Raw genomic sequence first — 22,063 nt, forward strand, 5'->3', positions numbered from 1 at the left:
CAGTGATGTTACTTGTTCAAGACCACAAAGAATGAAATTGATACTTCTATCCTCATGTCCTAGGCATATGGAGTTCAGCTCCTGCCATAGCAAGTTTATAGGAACTGACAAAATTATGCATTTCTTTAACTGATTTAAAAATCACATCAACATCTACTTTCCTGTCTAACAATTTGATTGTTCTGGGATAAATTCTATACAAATTTGATTAGCATATCTGGGCAACAAGTTATTATGACAATTAAAAATGGGGAGGGGGAAAGCAATTGATCATAGAACATAAAGGACTGTTGCTTTTTAAACAAGTTTAGCAATGGCTGTAGCTTGTTAAAAGGGGGGAGTCATTAATCCTCACCTGCTTTAATGGTGGAAAATCTTTCACATGAGACTTCATTGCACAAGTTAAAATAAATCCAAACCAGGGGAAAGCATCGCAGATGAATGTTTTAAGAGATGTCTAAGTTGCATTTTTAAAAAATCCCAGCAACAGCACAACATGATTAAAGAAATCAAATCCTTCCAATAGCTACACAGAACCCCTAAAGCAATTTAGGTATTTGTTTCTTACAGACAATTAATCACATGCAGGCAAGCCAGATGAGAACTATTGATTGCCCTTTTCCAAACTAGTGGCATTCAGACAGCAGACAGACAAATGCCCTGAGCAAGAGGAACCATCTTTCTGCCTCTGCCTGGTGTAGCTTTTAATTGTTCTTTACTAATGTGCATGACATTTTGCTGTTAATCTTGGACTGTGCTCTGAGCTCTGGCTTCTCTCCCCCCACCCCCGCTAAACCAAGGCAGTTTATATTTTTCATTTACCTTCACTCCGAGGTCTTTCATAAGCTCAGTTTCAAAATGCACTACATCATATGGCAGCCGGAACTGGGGGATTTCAGATGTACTAGAGAGAACAAATAAAACAGAGCTCATGAAACAGTTCCCAGCTGTTTAACAAAAGAGAGGACATCCTGGAATAATAAAAGTTAGACGGAAAAATGAAAGTAAATTTAAGATTACATTCAAGTCTGTAAGCACTGTAAGCACTAAGCACATTTTTAAACATGGAAGAACTCAACTAAGCTAGTACTTCTGTACCAGCTATGCCCATTAGCAACTATGGTGAAAAAGTAGAGAGAGAAAATCTAACAAGATCTTAACAACAACATCACACAAAGCTTACAAGGAATACAATCACAGTATCTTTACAATCTGTATTACATGGTTTGTTGTATATATTATATGGCTCTCATTGTATCTTTTTAAAAAAATTGTACAATCTGCTTTGAGGTTTAGTGAGAGCAGCAGACTAGAAATGAAGCAAGTAAATACATACATACATACATACATACATACATACATACATACATACATCACATTTCCTAATAAATTAAGAGCAAGCATGGTATAGTGATTAAGAGTGGCAGATTTCTAATCTGGAGAACCAGGTTCGATCCCCCACTCCTCCACATGAAGCTTGTTGGGTGACCCTGGGCCAGGCACAGTTCTCTCAGAACTCTCATCTTGTGCTTGTTGTGGGGAGAAAAAGGGATGGTGATTGTAAGCCACTTGGAGACTCCTTGTGGTAGGGAATAGCAGAGGGTAAAAGCCAACTCTCTTCTTCTAAGTTTGGAATACATGGCTTTGCTATTGCAAGTAATGTATGGAAAACTTCAGAACGTAATAGTTCAATCTGTGCTATAAATTCTCCTCTAGTAAGTATCTGATTTGGCCACAGTTTTGTACATACACATATGCCTCAAATACATGAATCACACCACCATCCTGCTATCCTAAGCAAAGCTGCAACCTTCATTGGGCTTAGAAGGTATAACTCTTGTTCAGCACTGCGTCCAGATTAAATATTAACTATTAAAAGTTCATGGATTTGATTTAATATTCTTTGGACCCAACAGTCCCCTCTACCACAGAGTTCACACAAATTTGTTTCCTGTTTTCCTGCCTTCCAGTAGCTCCTTGTACCTCCAAAGGCTGGACCTGGGAGTGAGGGACACTTTGAGAATAGAATTGAATGTAGCAAATGTGGATGTGCAGAGAGCAGAAAGCATCATACGAAATCACTCTCTGTGTACAAGTAGAGCAGAAATTCAGTCGGAGTAGCAGGCATCATTTGCAGTTTCTCCCTTGTCCCCATAGTCCTCCACAATACATCTCATGCCACTTCCAAAGTTTCTTCGACTCTCAGGATCACCTTGTTGTGGGATACTGGGGACAACAGGCAAAAAAAAAAAAAGAAGAAGCAAGAGGGCTGAGAACTCCCCCTTCCCAATAATCTGAATTTACCCACCACTTGAAAAAAAAAGATTATTTTTGCAAAAACCTACCTATCAGCCAAAATTTGGTTAGCTGGATATTGATAAAAAAGCAATATCTTGAAATACGTTATCTCTAAAATTAGAACATGGAATTTACCTTAAACCACCAATGTAAGTTTCCTTTTCAAAGATGGTGATGTTCAAGTAGCCCAATCGTGCCAAGAATGTAGCACAGCTGATACTTGAGGGCCCAGCTCCGATAAGAGCTATCTTGGCATGGTAAGCTTTGGGCATCTCTTCAGGTGGTGGCAAAGATGGACTTCTAATTTGAGGAATATTCATTTCTTTAAATATCTGAAAAAGAAGGCACTAGAGCTACTTAACAGCACACATTAGGGACCTATTCCTGATCAATTTAGAGCATGTCATTATGTGTCACAAGATGGACACAATTGTTTTCTTTCCACATTTTCCACTTCTTTAGTATGAAATCCACACAGAATTGATTGTTTGGACAAAAACTACGATAAATTCAATAAGCATTGCGTTTCATTGCCTGTAATAAAATACTGTGTTAGAGAATCCAGATGATCAGAATAAAGCACTCCCTTTTCTTATCCTGTTTCTCCGATGAAAACTTCACCTTCCACAGGTATTTGCTCGCTTCCAGCACTAACCACCATTGGGGAGAGGCAGTTTCCATAGGAGGAATTCCTCTGGGAGTAATTAAAATTTCCTTTCCATCATGTAGCAGCTCCAAAGTTTGCCCCACATCTGCTTTTAAGACAGAGATGTTCCACCAGGCATACAGTTGAGACAGCAACAGTTTTGTACTTCTGCCCCCCCCCCCACCACAATCCACCATTCGTCCTGCCACGGGCTACTAGGAGGAATTTTTCCATCCTCTTTTTTATGGCATTGTTAAGCTCATTGATAATATCTTCCATGCAAGTTAGTTGTGGTATAGATTTTAAACTGACTTATAGTTTTAAAGGTTTGTAGCAATGTATTTTACTTGTTTGTATATTGTTGTGAACCACCCCGAACCAAAAGGGGCAGTATAGAAATTTAATTACATAAATAAAGGCTAAAATAAAATGTAAAGGCTAGTCTAAATCATGAGGTTCAGTCATGGATTCCTAATATATGTAGCTTGGATCTGAATGTCCCTGGTATCAAAAGGACGAAGCACATATACTTACAATTCCAGACATAGTACCATATGTGTAATACAGTTTATCACAAGCACAAAGAGATGCCAGACTTAGATTACTAGCCTTAGATTATTGGGCCGATGTATGCCAAGCCAATATTCTACCCCATCGTAATATTAAATGTAGTAAAGGCTAGCATGACTGCAATGTAGCGGTTGAGAAATCATGCAGTCATTTGAGAAATTCTAAAATTTAAGGCTGAGTGCTTAGCTTTTAATTTTGCCTTCTCATGCATATGGCTTCAAGATATCACTACAAAGCCAATCTTTTTTAAAGGCCTCTCTTGCTGCCTGTGGTTCTTCGAGCATTTTACTTATTGATCCTGACCATCTCTGGCACATACTGAAACATCTAACTTGCTTCAGTGCATGCTAAAAGATTTGAGGTGCTATTTAACAAACTTTACTTCTTCTGCAGTTCATGAAATTTTAAACAGATGCAACTGTACAGATCCTATTAGGAGGAAGACATATCATCATGGTCTAAACTGATGTAAAGAAATTCAATGTTATGAAAAAACAAAAATGACTCCCTGCAAAAATGGTGCTTCCACATGGCAGGTTTCACAGTCATTTCCCTGCCCCAATCAGTTCGCAGGAGGAATTCACCCTCTCCACGACTCCAAGACCTTTTCAGGTTTGTTTTGTTTTTACATCAGTGGTTGAATATTATTGCTTTGTTATAATGTTATAACATTGCATGTATTAGGATTCTCTGAATTCCCAGGTCTCATTGAAAAAGAAATAAGTCTCGAGTCTCTTTCATCGTAAAAGGGCTGGACACTTTTTTTTCAAAAAAGGAAAGCTGGGAATTCAATAAAACTGATGCATAGCTCTAACGTATTAACAACATCTTTAAAAGTCCCCAGTGACAGAGGGGAGACTTTCCCATCCACATAACAGCCATCTAGAGTTGGCTATCATTTTTCTCAAAACTGCACAGCAAAACAGGTTTGGAACAGACTGGAGAAAAGCCAAGGAAACCCTTCGTGGAAATGGCCTGGGTGGAAATGGCCTGATGTGAGATCTCTCTTGAACATGAGTATGGCTTTCAGTGTGTGGAAAAGGGATCTCCCTTCCAAATTTCAACAAACATCTTCTGACAGTATAATGTGCTACCTAATTAAAACTGCACTTCACAAGTGTGAATTGCACATACTTGAATATAGAGCAATAATTGTGAATCTATTTTGTTGACACCATATTGATAGAGCTTTGTCTCCTTTATCGCCTACAACACATCTAACTCTAGCACTCTTAGATGAAAAAAAATAAGAACAATTCATGGCTTTTAAAAACAAATGCACTTTTCGGAGAAAAAGAGAGACAAAGGTAAATATAATATTGACCTATATTACAAGAGGTTTAACGGGTACCTCTGCTAATAGTTTGACTCTACTTCCTATATTATCTGGTTCCCGTTGTTCCCTTGGAAACGGCAATATACACTTTACCTCATAAATACACAATGCAGATGGAATGGAAGCTTCCAATCTTGACATTTGGCTGTATGATCTATTTAAATCTTCCTCATTTTTGTGATGTTACAAAGCATGTTTAAAATAGGCAACTGAATTTTAAAGGATGGGGAAATAGGTAAAATATATATATATATAGATCTGAAGTTGGTGTTCCAGGGCAAAGAAGCAATATATTTCATTAGTGAGTTTTCTCTGCAGTACGCATTGATGATCAGTCACTGCAGAAAAACACAAAGGGACATCTGTCATGTTCACATAGTTGACATTAAAGCCATCTCCAACTCCTGCTGTGCCACCATTTTGCATTCCTGTCAGTGCATCAAGACCTGTGTGCTTATCATTACACCTTGCAATGTGCAGTGTATTTATCCCCATCCGCTCTTTCCAGAAACTAATAATAAATATAAGTACTATGTCAGAGTGGTCCTATTGTTACCCTCCAACATAAACACAATGGTCCTATTGTTACCCACCAACATAAACACAACAATGTACATGGAAACAGAGACTCCACACAGAGCACCCCCTCCCACACACACAGAGGAAAATAGAGACAGTTAATAATTTGTCAAATGTGCATGGCTATAAAACACTTTACAACCCAAGACCCATATTTTAAAAGTTTCACCTATCCCAGTATATTTCTGTGCTCCTCCCAAAAACATTTCTAGGCATTCCCATAGATCAAAGAGATGTATTTGATGTTGGCACATTCCAGAGCATTCTGTGGGATAGCCCCGATACTCCTAAACGGGTTGCAGCTTGAAGTGATGTCTCTGTGCAGGGAAGGACTGTTTAGAAGAGTGTCTGCAGGAGTGCTGTGTGTGTGTGTGTGTGTGTGTGTGCACGCATGCATGTGTGATTGTTGTGCTTTAACAATATTTTATATTTATGTTTTATGTACATATTGTGTAGTGTATGTGAGGTGATTTATTGAACTAGGAAAAAGCAAGTTACAAATGTTTCAAGCAAACAATAAACACATTCCACTGCAACTGATAGCACCATTCATAATGAGAAAACTCCAAGTGTTTTAGTGATTTTTGACAGCCATGCTATGAACTGCATGCAGTTAATGATAAAAGGCTTGGATCTCCAAGAGTGTTTCCACAGATGGAAGGATTTGGGCATCTGTGGAAAGCAAAAAAAAAAAATCTTTTGTTCTGACATAGAGATTTCCTCCTCATTTGGAAAGAGACTTGGTCAAAGGGGAAGCTGAGTATTCAACCCACCAACGGCGGAGGCAGGTCAGACACCTTCAAGAACTTAATTTGTACGCAAGAGGAAACCTAGGAGTTGGAGTCAACCCTCTTACCCTCGGGTACAACACTGTATTTTGAGGCCCATTATGCATTGAATGCTTACTTCAGGGCACTTTGCTGTGCAGTGGAGTTGTAGTGGGGTCTCTTCACATTTTTCTGTTTTACATGAGGAGGCACTCCACTTGCTACTGTGCAGCTTATTTGTTGGAGTCTCCCAGGTCTCTGCTTTTCCTGGTTATCTTAACTCTGCCTATCAACTCCCTCTGAAAGGCACACAGTTGCAAGATTGCTGGCTTTGTTAAAGCCCTTTAAATTGCTGTTATAGCAATATTTTTGTTATTGCAGTTATGTCAATAATGTGGTCCCTTCCAAAACATAACCCTCCCCCTCAAATGCAAGAGGCAATGCAATTCCCTGGACAACAATCTGCTGAAGAAGGGGATCATGTACCACCATTAAAAGCACAGGAGGATTATCTCTCCTCATCTCCTACACACACACACACACACACACACACACACACTCACTCACACACTCACTCACTCACTCACACACACACACTCACACACTCACTCACTCACTCACTCACACAGATTTCCTGCTGCTGCTACAGGAGGAAAGAGAGGCTTGTTATTTTGATATTCCTTGTTAACAGTCACAGAAGTGCCTTGAAGTCTATGACAGAAAGAAAATATGGCTGGCATAACAGATTCATTATTTTTTTCTTTTAAAAAAGCAATTAGCTATCTCAAGAAAAGTTTATATATTACCATACTGGTTTGCACCCAACTTTTATTTTCCCACCAACAGAAGTGGGCTTTTGTTGGTAGGAGGGGGAAATTCTTATCAATTTTCATCCCAACTACAAGTCCACACTTTGCCCTTATGCTATGAGAGTTCTCTGACCACACAGGAGCAGAATAAGGAGAACCAGTGGGATGCTGTTATACCAGGCTACAGGCTCTATAGGAAGGATAGGACAGGGCGCATTGGGGGTGGAGTTGCCTTTTACATCAAAGAGAGCATAGTATCACATAAAATAGACAATGCAAGGGGAGCTGGTTCCCCTACAGAATCACTGTGGATATCAATACCAGGTGTGAAGGGCAGTTTAATATTAGGAATATATTATCGTCCCCCTGACCAAAGTGCACAAGAGGATTCTAAGATGGAAAAAGAAATTAGAGAGGCCAACAAAAACAAAAATGTAGTGGTAATGGGTGATTTTAACTATCCCCATATAAACTGGAAAAATGCATGTTCAGGTCATAGTAAGGACAGAGCATTCCTGGATATGCTAAATGACTGTGGCTTAGAGCAGATGGTTGTGGAACCAACCAGGGGAGAGGTGATCCTAGATCTAATTATATGTGGGACCCAGGACCTGGTGCAGGAAGTCAGTGTTGTTGAGCCGATAGGGAACAGCGACCACAATGCTGTCAGATTCAGTATCTCAGCATGCGAACGAGTGGCAACTACTAATGTAGTTACATTCACCTTCAGAAAGGGAAATTTCTCAAAGATGAAGGGGATAGTGCGCAGGAAGCTGAAAGGGAAAATCAAGAGAGTCAAAACTGTCCAGGATGCTTGGAGGTTATTTAAAAACACAGTAATAAAAGCTCAGCTGGAATGTGTTCCACAGGTTAGAAAAGGCAGCACCCAGTCCAAAAGAAAGTCACCATGGTTAACAAGAGAGGTTGAGGAAATTATCAGAAAAAAGAAAATGTCTTTTAGAAAATGGAAGTCCAGTTTGACTGATGAAGAATATGAGAGGGAACACAAATGGTAGCAAAAGAGAAGCAAGTTAGCTGTAAGGGAGGCAAAAAAGGATTATGAGGAACGCATAGCTGCGAACATCAAGATCAGCAACAAACAGTTCTTCAAGTACATCAAAAGCAGGAAGCCAGCAAGGGAAGCGGTAGGCCTGTTAGATGACAAAGGAACAAAGGGTGTGCTAAAAGATGGAAGGGAGATCGCAGAGAAGCTGAATGTATTCTTTGCATCTGTCTTCACCCAAGAGGAGGTGAGGAAAATTCCTGCACCTGAACCAAGCATCTTAGGAGGCGAATCCGAGGAACTAGCGAAGATAGTGGTAGACAAGGAAGAAGTTCTGGCAGCCATTGATAAACTAAATGTTACCAAATCCCCTGGCCCAGATTGCATTCACCCAAGAGTTCTTAAAGAGCTCAAGCATGAAATTGCTGATCTTCTCACTTTAATATGCAACTTATTCCTGAAATCAGGCTACATCCCTGAAGACTGGAAGATGGCCAATGTCACACCAATCTTTAAGAAAGGATCTAGGGGGGACCCGGGAAATTACAGGCCAGTCAGTTTGACATCTGTTCCTGTAAATTAGTAGAATCTATCATTAAAGATAAAGTTATAAAACATGTAGAAAAGCAAGACCTTCTCAGAAAGAGTCAGCATGGCTTTTGCAGAGGCAAATCCTGTCTTACAAACTTACTAGAGTTCTTTGAGGGTGTAAACAGGCATGTGGACAGGGGTGAACCGGTGGACATTGTCTATTTGGATTTCCAAAAGACTTTTGACAAAGTTCCTCACCAGAGACTGTTGAGAAAACTCAGCAATGAAGGAATAAGAGGGAAAGTCCTCCTATGGATTAAAAACTGGTTGAGAAACAGGAAACAAAGAGTGGGTATAAATGGGAAGTTCTCACAATGGAGAGATGTCGGGAATGGTGTCCCCCAAGGATCCGTTTTGGGACCAGTGCTCTTTAACCTATTCATAAATGACCTGGAAGTAGGGGTGGGTAGGGTGGTGGCCAAGTTTGCAGATGATACCAAATTATGTAGGGTGGTGAGAACCACAAAGGATTGCGAAGAGCTCCAAGCGGACCTTGATAAATTAGGTGAGTGGGCTCAGAAATGGCAAATGCAGTTCAATGTAGCAAAATGTAAAGTGATGCACATAGGGGCAAAAAATCCAAACTTCACATACACGCTACAGGGGTCAGTACTATCAGTCACAGACCAGGAAAGGGATTTAGGCGTCTTAGTTGATAGTTCCATGGGAATGTCAACTCAATTCATAGCAGCTGTAAAAAAGGCAAACTCTATGTTGGGGATCATTAGAAAAGGAATTGATAATAAAACTGCAAAGATTGTCATGCCCTTATATAAAGCAGTGGTGCGACCGCACTTGGAGTACTGTGTCCAGTTCTGGTCGCCGCATCTCAAAAAGGATATTGAGGAGATAGAAAAAGTGCAGAGAAGGGCAACGAGGATGATTGAGGGACTGGAGCACCTTCCCTATGAGGAGAGGCTGCAGCGTTTGGGACTCTTTAGTTTGGAGAGGAGGCGGCTGAGGGGGGATATGATTGAAGTCTACAAAGTTATGCATGGGGTAGAAAATGTTGACAGAGAGAAATTTTTCTCTCTTTCTCACAATACTAGAACCAGGGGGCATTCATTGAAAATACTGGGGGGAAGAATTAAGACTAATAAAAGGAAACACTTCTTCACACAACGTGTGATTGGTGTTTGGAATATGCTGCCCCAGGAGGTGGTGATGGCCACTAACCTGGATAGCTTTAAAAGGGGCTTGGACAGATTTATGGAGGAGAAGTCGATTTATGGCTACCAATCTTGATCCTCCTTGATCTGAGATTGCAAATGCCTTAACAGACCAGGTGATCGGGAGCAACAGCCGCAGAAGGCCATTGCGTTCACATCCTACATGTGAGCTCCCAAAGGCACCTGGTGGGCCACTGCGAGTAGCAGAGAGCTGGACTAGATGGACTTTGGTCTGATCCAGCTGGCTTGTTCTTATGTTCTTATGTTCTTAGAATCAGGGGAAACTCACTGAGTTGCAAAGTGAAATGGGAAAGTTCTCTTCCCTAGCATTCAAGCTGTTCATAGTTTGTTGAATATAAGTCTTTGTGCTTACACACATGTCCTGCATCACTATTTCTCTTTGCAACAATGCCTCTACTGTTACACCCTATCCTGCAGTTAGGTGTATGCAGATCCTTGAGCTCCCTCTCTGAGCACACAGGCATACACAAAGGAACCTCTTAGTCTTCTTTGCACCATTCTTTCATAACGAAGGTGCTTCTAATGCATTATTTCTTACAAAAAAGCAAAAGGTGATTTGCCAGAAGCAGACATTTATTCAGGTCTACAAATGCCCTTATAAAAAGTATTGTACTCAACAAAGATACCATGCAAAATAAATACTTCCTAGAACTGGGTATATGCACCAGACAGGCAATTTATTTGCCCTTTTGAGATCCTGGGAAGAATTTAAACATGAGGCAACTGCCCAAAATGTGTGATGCTAATTAGCAATAACTACATGTATGAATGGCACCTTGACCCTGAATGTTCACAGTTCTTTACCTGCAATGCTGGCAAGATGACTTGCTTTGTGCTGTGGAACTGGCACATCAAGTCAACAAGTCTCCTGCCCTATGCACTTAATCTGCTGGCACTGTATCTTTTCAATTGGCTATAAATCTTGAAATGCACAAATAGCCAGCACCACAAACTATTCAAAGTGCCACACTGAAGACAAAGAGATTAGCCAGCTTAATTGGTTTATAACAGCACAGCTAAGTATTTGGGCAGGTATCCTACTGAATACTTTGGGAAGATTGCATAAATATCTGAAGCAGCAAAATCCCCTAATTGCTTATACTTGGGCTTTCTTTCACCACTCGCGTACACTTGGTAAGAAGCGAATAAGGAGTTGGATCTCAAGGAAAAGACCTTATTAAACAGAACTGTGAATAGCTCAGTGCATAGCCAAACAATTTTCAAAATTAAAATCCTAACAGAATGTACGGATAATTTTGCTCCACTTCCCTTCCTCGCTAAGGCTCCTTGTGCTTCATGGCATTTTGGCCCCAGGGCTTTCTTCTCCCTTTGTTTATGCCACAAGGAACTACTGGTTGAAGGAAAAAGTGAAAAAGATACATTTCCATGAGCATTTTTGTACCTCAGAGGATGAAATATTGTTTCTAGACATTTAATATTGTTTCTACACACTTAATAAGTATCCTAATCAATACCTACAATGCATCTTCCAAGAGGACTGGCCAGAGCTGGCTGGTATTGGATATCCCTTTCTTGACACCTTTTTAAGTGATTTCAGAAAGCAAGGGGAAGAAGGGCTTGACCAATCAAAGGAAATGGGACAGGTGAAGCTTTCCCCTCCTTGGAAGCTCAAAAACAGTAATATTTTCCCCTAGGAACAAGCAAGGTTGCACATGGCACTTTAAAGATAGTCAGACAACTGTTACCAGAAGAGGCCCTTTGGGGAACTTGTTTGAGGGGAAGACTGGGCAACATTTTGGGTTGTGTAAAAGCAGAGAGGTGCATGATGGAGTCTTAAGAGTCTCCTAGCCACAAACAGAATGGCACTTGCAAATATTAGCAAGAAATAGTTGGTACCCTTATTCCAGAAGCATATACACCATTTTATCTTCTCACTGGAAAACCTTAGCTTCCAAGGATCCTAAGTTTCCAAGGATCCTAAATGTTGTCTGGAACACATTTTGAAATACAATATTGTCATCCAGCAAGTTTCAAACAAAACTGCCCTCTCATAAGGTCAACTAGAACTATCTCAACAGTTGGCGGTTATCCTTCTCAGAGAGTGTGGTCTTCCCTACTTCTGTCAAATGCTTGATAATATGTCACAGAGAAGCTGTTTTGCTAGTTGTTTCAGGAATATGTTTTGCTCATTGTTTCATGGAACTTCTACTTGTAAGCTGTCTCTTCTTCAGAGCAAAATTGTTAGATTGTGGTTGACCCAGCCTCAATTGTCTCCCAAGAAGCATAATTATTACTCAAAATGTGCTGAGCTACAATGTAGGAACACCCTGCCAAGAAATCATTGCACAGCATCTTTTTGAGGCTCACCTTGTTGCCTTCAGCTTTTGGGGTACTGTTCTCTTTTTTTCTGACATGAACCATTGGGATATACAGTTACCATGGTAGTTTATTATTTTCAGTCTGCAAGATTCCTGGCAGGAGCTTAAGGTGTACCATGCTTCTACCAGGAATCTTGCAGACTGAAAATAATAAAGTGGTTCTACTTTTAACAGTTGAGTAAGTTTCATAAATAAGTTTTTTTTTCTGGGCAATAGATTAACACCAAGGCATGTTGCCCCCATTCTGTTTGGAACCTATATGAAACTGTTAAGCAAAGAAGCTTGGTGATTTGATTTTGAGGTGTCATATATATGCGAATGGCTTTCTTCTCTACCTCTCCTTTTCATCTGAGTCAGCTGAGGCAGTAAAAATACTGAACAAATAGATGCCTGTAATGAAACACAGGGTAATTGAAGGAAAAGAAACTGAAGCTCAATCCTAACAAGGCATCTTAATGTTTCTGGGAGATAGCAGTTATACTGTACTGAAATTTTATTTATTTATAGTTTATATTTGCTATATCGGCCATCTCTGAAGGGCTCTGTATATTTTGCACTTCCCCTTAAACACCACATTGATAGCTTTGATGTACTATTGGATCTGGCCCTTTAGTTTTATTCACCATCTTAGTCTTGTATACCAGCTACCTCTCTTCCTAAACACAGATAACCTAGCCACAGTTCCCATCCACTTAGACATATCCATGTCAGGATACTGACAGGCTAGGCAGCTGGCCTTCTACTTATTCCAGCCTGACAGTCACAGTGATCCTTGTGATGGTCCCCTCCAGGCTACTGTAACTCTTTCTACATGGGCCTGCCTTTGAGCCTAACTTGCACTACATGGGCCTGCCTTTGAGACTGACTCAGAAACTAGCACTAGTTCAGAAAGTGCCTGCTAGACCCTTCACCAGTACATTGGCAAGAAAGCATATAACACCTGTGCTTCAGCAGCTGCACTGGCTGCTAGCGGAATTCCGAATCAGGCTCAAGATTTTTGATTATAATCTTTATCGTCCTAAGTGGTCTGGGACCATCATACCTGCAGAACTACATCACCCCATATTGCCCATAGAGGACACTCTGATCCTCCAACAAAGAGCTTCGTATGGTAGTCTTAGATCCCAAGGATGTATGATTGGCCTCAACCAGAGTCAGGGCTTTTTCCGCCCTGGCTCTGGCCTGGTGGAACTTTCTGTCAGGAGCAGCAGTGGCGTAGGAAGTTAAGAGCTTGTGAATCTAATCTGGAGGAACCAGGTTTGATGCCCAGCTCTGCCGCCTGAGCTGTGGAGGCTTATCTGGGGAATTCAGATTAGCCTGTACACTCCCACACATGCCAGCTGGGTGACCTTGGGCTAGTCACAGCTCTTCTGAGCTCTCTCAGCCCCACCCACCTCACAGGGTGTTTGTTGTGAGGGGGGAAGGGCAAGGAGATTGTAAGCCCCTTTGAGTCTCCTGCAGGAGAGAAAGGGGGGATATAAATCCTTTGGGAACGGATCAGAATGTGTATAAATTGTTTAATTAAGAAACATGGATTAAGTTATAGAACCAAAGAAGCTAAGAATCAAAATGGAGCTTCTGTGTAAGTGACCAGCAAAAGCTTGCATTTTAGCAACAGGTCAAAGGAATGTCACCAAGTTTCTCAGTGAATATGCAGGCCAGCAAGATAACATCTTCAGGATCCTGGCACTGAGGGCCTACGTGACAGCAGACAGATGCAATTTTATTACCTTGTTTTCTTGGTTAGGTTTTTGGGTTAGAACTTGCTAAACCAATGTGATTAGTTAAGTGGGAACAAGTGTTTTTCTATATAGTTAAATGAACAGAGAAATGATAAATGAGAGTGATTCATATTTACATGTATTTGTATTTCACTATAATTCTATTGTCTTAGAATCATTGTATAATTGTTAGAATCATGTTTTAACATTTCATGCTGGGGAATTGAAGAGAAGTTTTATGAGCCTAAGGAATGGTGCATTGCCTAAGGCATCTCTCTCTGAGAGCCAAACTCAGCAAACGGGTTTTTCTTGAAGACAGTGAGCTAGCTTTTATTACTATCCTTTGTATATGCATAGAGGCCATAAACTAACAGCATGTAGCGTTTGAATTACAGAAGGAATGTGACGTAGAAATATAGGCTGTCTTCATGTGACCAGTTCTGACCAATTAGATTTTTAAGGTATATGAATCATAATACGTAGAGTAAGGGGATGGACTGTGTGACGTTTTTGCATCTACAAAAACTCAGGTCTTCCTCTACTGGCCGTGCCTCCCTTGAGAGCACCATGGCCCCTCCTTAGGGAGAGGTCACCTCCTGTAACATTCTAAATTCCGTGCCTCCTTCGAGAGCCACCCAGGAGAAGGCAATCTCCTGTAACATTCTAAACATTGTATTGGGGGTGCCTCTCCTTCGGGGGAAGGTCACCTTCTTGACTTATCTGTATTCTGTAACCTTCTAAATGCAGTGCCTCTCCCTCTGAAGGAGAGTTTATATTCTGTAACTGATCTAAATTCTGCTAAGCAAAACTGTCTGTTTGTTTTTCCTAATATCAGATGCCTTGCTTTTATTTCAAACTTAGTTTTTCTTAAAACTAATCTTGCTGTGTAGGACCAGAGAAGCGGCTCTGGCCCCACAATCCAAACTCTTCTTCTTCTAGCACCAGGGCCCTGCGGGATGTTTAAACAGTTCCACAGGGCCTGTAAGGTGGATATCATAAACCAGCCTCCTGTAACAACACATGGTTACTTAGCCCCCTCTTGACTTGACCCAGACTCAGATAGTTTTTAAGGAGAGTTTATACCTGAGCTGGGCTGGATGGTTTTCATCTCATATTTGTTTGCTTGCCATCTTGTGTTTTTAGTGAGTTTTAGTGTTAGGTATAGTGAATTTTACGTATTTGTAAAATTGTTTTAAAATGTCTGTACGCTGCCCTGAGCCAGAATTCGATCGAGGAGGGTGCAATATAAATGTAATAAAATAAAATAAATACTGAAATGGATACTACCCTTGAATTCTGTTCAGAAGTCTCAGGTGGGTTGCAATATGATAGCTAGACTGGTATCCAGAACAAAGAAACATATTATGACAGTGCTGTAAATGATGATGTCAGTTTATTTCCAGGCAGAATTGATGGTTATGACTTTGACCAATACAGCACTAAGTAGCTTAGGATCCTGGTACTGGAAGAACTACTTACTCCTGAACGAACTCAGAGCTGCTCCAGATGCCCTTGACTTAAAAAATTAGGTCTGCAATGGCTCTGGAAACCTATTCAAGGATGGCACCTGATTCAAGGAATGAGACTACAGACAGATTGAAGTACCAGTGTGCCATTCATTCAAGTGCCTTTTTAAAACGATTCTCCAAGGCTTTTTACCACCAGCTTTCATTCAGCCTCAATTTTTACCTTATTGTATGATTATCATTTTATTATCACTTTCACTGTTATTTTATGACAATCATTCAGTAGCTTGTGTTTGTTTCTGACCAGTTTCTATTGTATTACTGTGATCCTGCTTTTTAAATTTTTTCATTTGTCATTGCTTTGGAATTTTTTGTATTGGGACGGGGTGAATTTTTTACAAAACCCAATTCAGATTTTATCTGTTGCAGATAAGAAATCTCTTCCATCTTCCATGATTGAAATAAGAGTGGAACATTTTAAAATTGCATTATGAATATGACAAATTATTCCTCTTTATCTTTTCTATAATATATAAAAAGTCATTACAGAATGTTAGATACAAAATGAAATCTAAATTTTGCAACAGTTAGGAGCATGTAGGACATAAATAGCGTATGTACGCTAAGAGTATGCTTGTGTGTATATATACTTCAATACATTTTAAATTATGCAAAACTACCACATTGCTCAATTGTATTAGAACTCCCGATACCAATAGATCACTTCAAATAAACTTAAAGTGCTGTGATGAAAACCATTCGAAACTGTTCATCCTATGCCAGTTTTAATATCAATCATTGTGCCAGGATACAGCATTTTTAATAGACTTCTAAAGATTCCTGAAGAAAATGGTAGATATTTAGAGAAATCTATCAAGGCATAATTCTTCCCTATTAATCACAGTGCCAGAACTAAAGGGAGACACAAATCAAGATTTAACAGATATTACTGGCATTTGGTTTTTAAAAACAGTAATAATTCAGTATTTTATCATTCACACATTTGACAAGAGTTTAATCTATTTCTTTTCTGCAAGCCACCACTGTTTGGTTTTCTTGTTAGTTTTATGTGCATAAAGCAAACTGTGTGATAAAGCAAAGCATTTGCCTTGTAGTGGTAGAACAAAACATTCAACGTGCAAGTAAAAGTATCCAACTTCCACTGAACTCAACTAATCTCACAAGTTAGCTCACTTTATAACTCCTGGCCTTTGCCTTGGGAAGACAAAAGTTCAGTAGCATTGCACCAGGTTGCCTGTTACAGGGCTATGTCCAAAATGCAAACTGCTCAAAGTAGGAAGGGAAATTTTGATCACTTTCTTGGCAGAGCCATGTGAAAAAAAGCACTGAAGGCCAACTGCAAGCATAGGAGACATGTGGCAGCAAGCAACTGGTTCAAAGGAGCTCCTGCCCATGGCAAACTGTGCAGGACGAAAGGAGCTTATAACTTATAACTCAAAATGTTACCTTCTGCTTTTCAGTATACCAAAAAGACCTGAGCAAAGACCTTTACTACTGAGCAAAGTTTCAATGGCAGTGGCACATCCAAATCTGGATACATACTTAGTGAATTTATGCAGCACTGGAGCTTAATTGAGAACATTCATGTTATTTCCATACCTGCAAAAATGTGTATGTTTTTAAAATCTGCAAGTGCTACGAATTGCTGGTCATATAAAACTTGTTGATGAATGTAGGTAGTGTGCGTGAAGTTTGAGATGATTCAACCAATGGGACACTGCAGTATGGTAGGGGAATAAACCAAAAGTACTTCCCATATCTCTTGAGCCAGTTTATTTAATTTGCACAAGGATTAATTTTGGTCAATTCTCTCTTCTTGCTACAGATCCCACCTCTTGTGCCACACGCATATTGTTCTGGAGAAGTGGTACTTAGCATGTGACTTGAAGACAGCACATTCACAACTACCATCAAACAAGAAGGACACATTTATTTCAATTTCTGGCATAACATCTGCTATTCAGGCAGACTCATGCCTTTCCTTTTCCTCTGGTATTTCAAGGTGCAAACTAGCGGTCAACAACAAGGCCCACTAGGAAAGACTATAAGACAGACCCTGCCTATTCTATAGCTTAGTGAGATTGGGGAGCTTCCCTAAACTCAGTCAGAAAACCTCAAGAATAGTACTTTTGTTTTGAAGGCTCAGGAGCACTCCTGAGCTGTGCCAACTGAGCCAAGCTCAGTCGACACACATTCCTGGATTTTTAAAGACCAACCTCTAGGAACCATATCACCACTTTGACTGAACTGCACATAACAGGAAGGGTTTAGCAGAAAAAAACAAAAACAAATATGATTACTGTGGGGGTTATTTAGCTGTTCAAGGAAAGATTCTCCCTCATGAAACATACAAAGGCTGAAACTTGCACACAAAAAATCACCACAGCCTTAATTTATACAGGGATCATGTGATGGAATTCTGTGCTCACACACTATTAGAATGTTCCTACGACAGCAAGCCTGCACTTCGCATGTCTAACATATATTTTGTCCTTGCATGTTTCTGCATTGATTATATACAACTATCTCCTATAATCAAATGTATGCCTTGAGTGAAACTCGCTTTCTGCTTATGACTTCAATATTTCATCATATTTTACTTAATCAGATTGTCGCTATGAAAAAGAATCACTAAGAAAAGCTCCTGTAGGCATAATGCCCTCCCCTCGCCATCTATATAACTTTACTTACCTCTGTAGCAAATTGCTGCAGTCCACCAATATTTATTGGTCCCTCCTCAGTGGCATATAAATTGCATCCACCCACACAAAGATCTGAAGTTGGACACACCATCCCACACGTCAGCCCAAGGGGGTTGTCAGAAAAGATCATCTTGGCAGCTCCATAATAGTTCTGCATGAACAGAAAACATCATCACCATATAAGAAAGATCACAGACATACAAAAAGTTATTCTTGATTCATTCCTAAGTGTTTGATTTATGCACCACCTGCACTGTTAGCTGAAAAGGGTTTTTTTTTATAGTCTTGATAAGATTCAGTATGAAAAGTAGCCACACACTACCAAGCCATGCAAGATTTTACACTAGGTTTCAATCACATCTGCCTTATTTTAAAGACTGAAATGTTTTGATAAGTTTAGGTGGATTCAAAGACCTTTTTTCATAACAAAATAGTCTCACTCTAAAAATAATATTATGTCCATGCAACATTTCCTGTAATGGCACCCTCCATTCCTAAGCCAATTACATAGCTGAACACAAGATAATGTAATTTCACTCCCAATTTTCTTCTCATTCTAGAGCATCCATCAAGACAATTCCTATCAATCATTATTACTGGAAAGATATCCACAAACTCCACCACTGATTCTAAGCAAAAGAAAATGTGCTAATGCACAGAACATCCACATACTGTGATGATATAATATTACAAATGCACCTGCATCAGCAGATTTCCATGGGACATACTACAGGGCACACTAGAAATGCCAAAGGTAACCCACTCTTCTTTATTCCAGGAAAACTGTTCACCTTACTACCATGTCCTTTGGAAGGGAATAGATTCAGTGCAGTGCCAACAGAAGGCACTAGCAGAAGCACACACACCCCAAAAAATATCCTCCTCCTTTCACCAATGAGGAGAAAAAAATGGAGGCATCGCATGAAGAAAAAGCCTTTCAACATGGTCAGCTACCCGTGAATGAGACAATGAATTAAATGACCATTCATTTCCATTCAGCCCAGTGGTTCTTCTACTAGCACAAGACACTTCTCTGACCAGAGTGTGTAGATAATACTTAGACTAGGATCTGTGAAAGCTGGGTTGATGTCCCCATTCTGCCAAGCCAGGCACCCTCTCTCTCAGCCTAACACACCTCACAGGAGTGTCTGAGGATCCAATGGGGGAAGGGAGAATCTGAAATAATGACGGAAGGGCAGGATAAAATACACTAGGCAGCTGGAAGAGGCAGAATGGGGGGCTTTCACTCCCTTTACTTTCTGGGAGCAGCTTTCTCCCATGTTGCTTGGCTTTTCACCTATGCAGGGTTCCCATCCCTTTGCATCACTTATCTGATAGGTAGCCATGCTTGGTGGGAACAGAAAAAAACTGATCTCCACATATGCCTAGTGAAACACAGATTCCAGCCCAGTGTCTGGACTACCACGAGAAGCACTTTCCTCTTCTAGTCTTCTTTTTTGAAAAAGCAGCCAGAAGTGGATTTACTCCTGTCATGCCCCCACAGAGCCTTTGTTTATTTCCCCTTTAGTTTCCCCACAGTTAGTATGGGTTTAGCTATGTTTTGTACAGTATTCAGTGGGAGGGAACCGAATTTAGTTCTGTCCCTTTAAGAAGCCCTAGGGCTGGTGTTCTACGGCAGTTATTACCCAGCAACCTGTCTGATTTGGCAGTTGGGGGCCAACGGAAGCTGGGTGACAGCAGCAGTTAGGTGCCAACGGAAGCTGGGTGACAGCAACAAGTTAGACAGTCAAAGATGTTATAGATTCACAGTATTTAAGTTAAACAGTTATAGATGTTATAGTCTCACAGTATTTACAATAAATTCCAGACTCCAGAAAGTTTCTGCAACAAAGTAACCTTTATTTAGTTGGACCCTGGCGCAGGCAGGGTCTGTCAACATTGTGACAATTGTGGTTTTAAGTATTGAACTGTTAACTGAGTCAGTGTGTGTTACATTCTGCTTTGGCCGGGTGCAGGCACCCCAGCAACTTCTCACCTGGGGAGCAGAACAGTCTAACTTGAATAATGTTTCCTAGTTTCCAAAAGGCAATAATTGAAAGTTTCTAGTCGGTGAGAAGCAAGGCAGGTAGCCTTTGCAGTAAAGCGAACAAAAGAAAAGTCTGCCTCAAGCAACAGTAAGAGATTGGTTCCTATAAGCCCCTAAAGAAGCTGGCATAGGGAAAGTTGAAGTCTTCTTTGCTAGGAGCACTGGCAGAAGAGAGAGATTGGTTCCTATAAGCCCTAAAAGAAGCTGGGCATAGGAAAGTGGAAGTCTTCTTTGCTAGGAGCACTGGCAGAAGACAGAGATTGGTTCCTATAAGCCCTAAAGAAGCTGGGCATAGGAAAGTTGAAGTCTTCTTTGCTAGGAGCACCGGCAGAAGAGAGAGATTGGTTCCTACAAGCCCTAAAGTAGCTGGGCATAGGAAAATTGGAAGTCTTCTTTGCCAGGAGCACCGCAATGCAAATAGAAAGAGAAGAAACTCACCTCAGAGCCAACAAGCTCTATTTCACAAAGCAATGCTAGAAATAAAAAAAGCCCACTTAACCAAAATGTTAGCATCTTTGCAAGATCAGGTGAATGTATTGCAGCTCAAAATGCTCTAAGGCTGGCAAGACCTCCTAGCAATTTATCAATCTGGAAAATGCCTGGTACAAGAAGAAGAAATATTGTTGTAAGGGGACCTTACAACAACGTGTACCTTTATGGAAAGGTCAGCTAGAGATAATGATTTCCCTCCTAGAGCTGTATGAATACATCACAGAAGCCTTGGAATATCAAGACAAAGATGGAGAAGGATCAGAGAGAAAAGGCAAAACTTCTTTTAACAACATTATGTGTGGTTTATCCAGCAAGTTTCAGGGATTGCAAGCAAGTCAACAATCAGAGATCCAGCACGCACAAGCATTAGAACAATCCACCAAACCACAACTGTGTAGACACTGCATCCCCTAACGCAGAGGAATAGGAAGAGGAATGTCACCTCACATTCACAAGAAAGGTTACACCTTGAAGTGCCAAGCAAGTGTGGCAGTAAATCTGCAACTAAAACCCTTCTTCCCACACACATCCCACAGAACAAGAAGCACTAAGTCAGGCTCAAATTATAGCAGAGTGCCTCTTGTCGCTCCCAAAGAGTGGCTATGGAAATGAAGATCCTGGAAGTTAAAGCTGATGGCAGCGGGCGGTTGCAAAAAACAAGCAGATTTCTTTAAAACTAAAAGAAGAAATCATTGAAGAACAAGTGGCTCACCAGGCACAGTTAAAAGCTCCAGGAAGCGCCCGCCAGGCACACAAAGTTAGCAAAGCTCCAGGAAGCAGCCCATCAGGCACATCAAGTACAAAGTTAAAAGCCCAGGAAGCCGCCCGTCAGGGCACAAAGTTAGAAAGCCCAGGAAGCAGCCCATCAGGCACATCAAGCCCAGTTGAAAGCTCAGGAAGAGGCTCGACAAGCAAAAGTAGAAGCAGCCTTGGTCAACACTAAAAAACAAAGAGCAAAAGGCAGAAAAGCTGATAACGAGAGCTCAAGTTTTGGAGCAAGGCCTTAAAGAGAGTTTATTTACCCTTCGGGCCTTATGAAATAGAGGAAGAAGACCCTATGATGAAGGTATCTTCCTATTTAATCCAACAGTCATCCAACTTTGGAGAAGTGACTGCTGAGTCGGAAGAATTCAGAGTGACAGAACATCTGGCAGCTGCAGAATCAGCAGAACTAATGTCCCAGGATGTCCAAAGTGCAGCAATCCATTGGTCCAGTTCCAACCACAGCATAGCACATGGTTGCACCAGTAGTGGTGTGAGTCAGCAGACAGTACCACAAAAGGAGCTGCCCCAAGTAATCAACAAGCAAAGTCAAGTTAGCAAATGAACAGACGAGGGGAGGAAAACCTTTACAAATCCAGTTGGGATGCCCAATTTCGACTCCTACAGTTTTTAGACAGGAGCAGAAGTCTCCCAAAGACACAGTTGTACCTGGAGTATCAGCTTCACAGTTATACTCTACTCCGGTGATCATCAGGCAACAAAT

At 40.7% G+C, this 22,063-nt stretch overlaps 1 protein-coding gene across 1 annotated transcript in view; it reads right to left on the reverse strand.

Moving 5' to 3' along the window:
• DPYD (dihydropyrimidine dehydrogenase) overlaps positions 1 to 22,063 on the reverse strand; it is a 652,845-nt gene that overhangs the window by 389,432 nt on the left and 241,350 nt on the right. Inside the window, exons 5-7 of the mRNA XM_048497540.1 lie at positions 18,028 to 18,189; positions 2,434 to 2,630; positions 823 to 904 (exon numbers count right to left, since the gene is read on the reverse strand). Of these exons, the coding sequence (XP_048353497.1) occupies positions 823 to 904; positions 2,434 to 2,630; positions 18,028 to 18,189 (441 nt within the window). The remainder of the gene's footprint in view (positions 1 to 822; positions 905 to 2,433; positions 2,631 to 18,027; positions 18,190 to 22,063) is intronic.

Source organism: Sphaerodactylus townsendi, linkage group LG05 (assembly GCF_021028975.2).
Source record: "Sphaerodactylus townsendi isolate TG3544 linkage group LG05, MPM_Stown_v2.3, whole genome shotgun sequence".
Classification (NCBI taxonomy): Eukaryota; Metazoa; Chordata; class Lepidosauria; order Squamata; family Sphaerodactylidae; genus Sphaerodactylus; species Sphaerodactylus townsendi.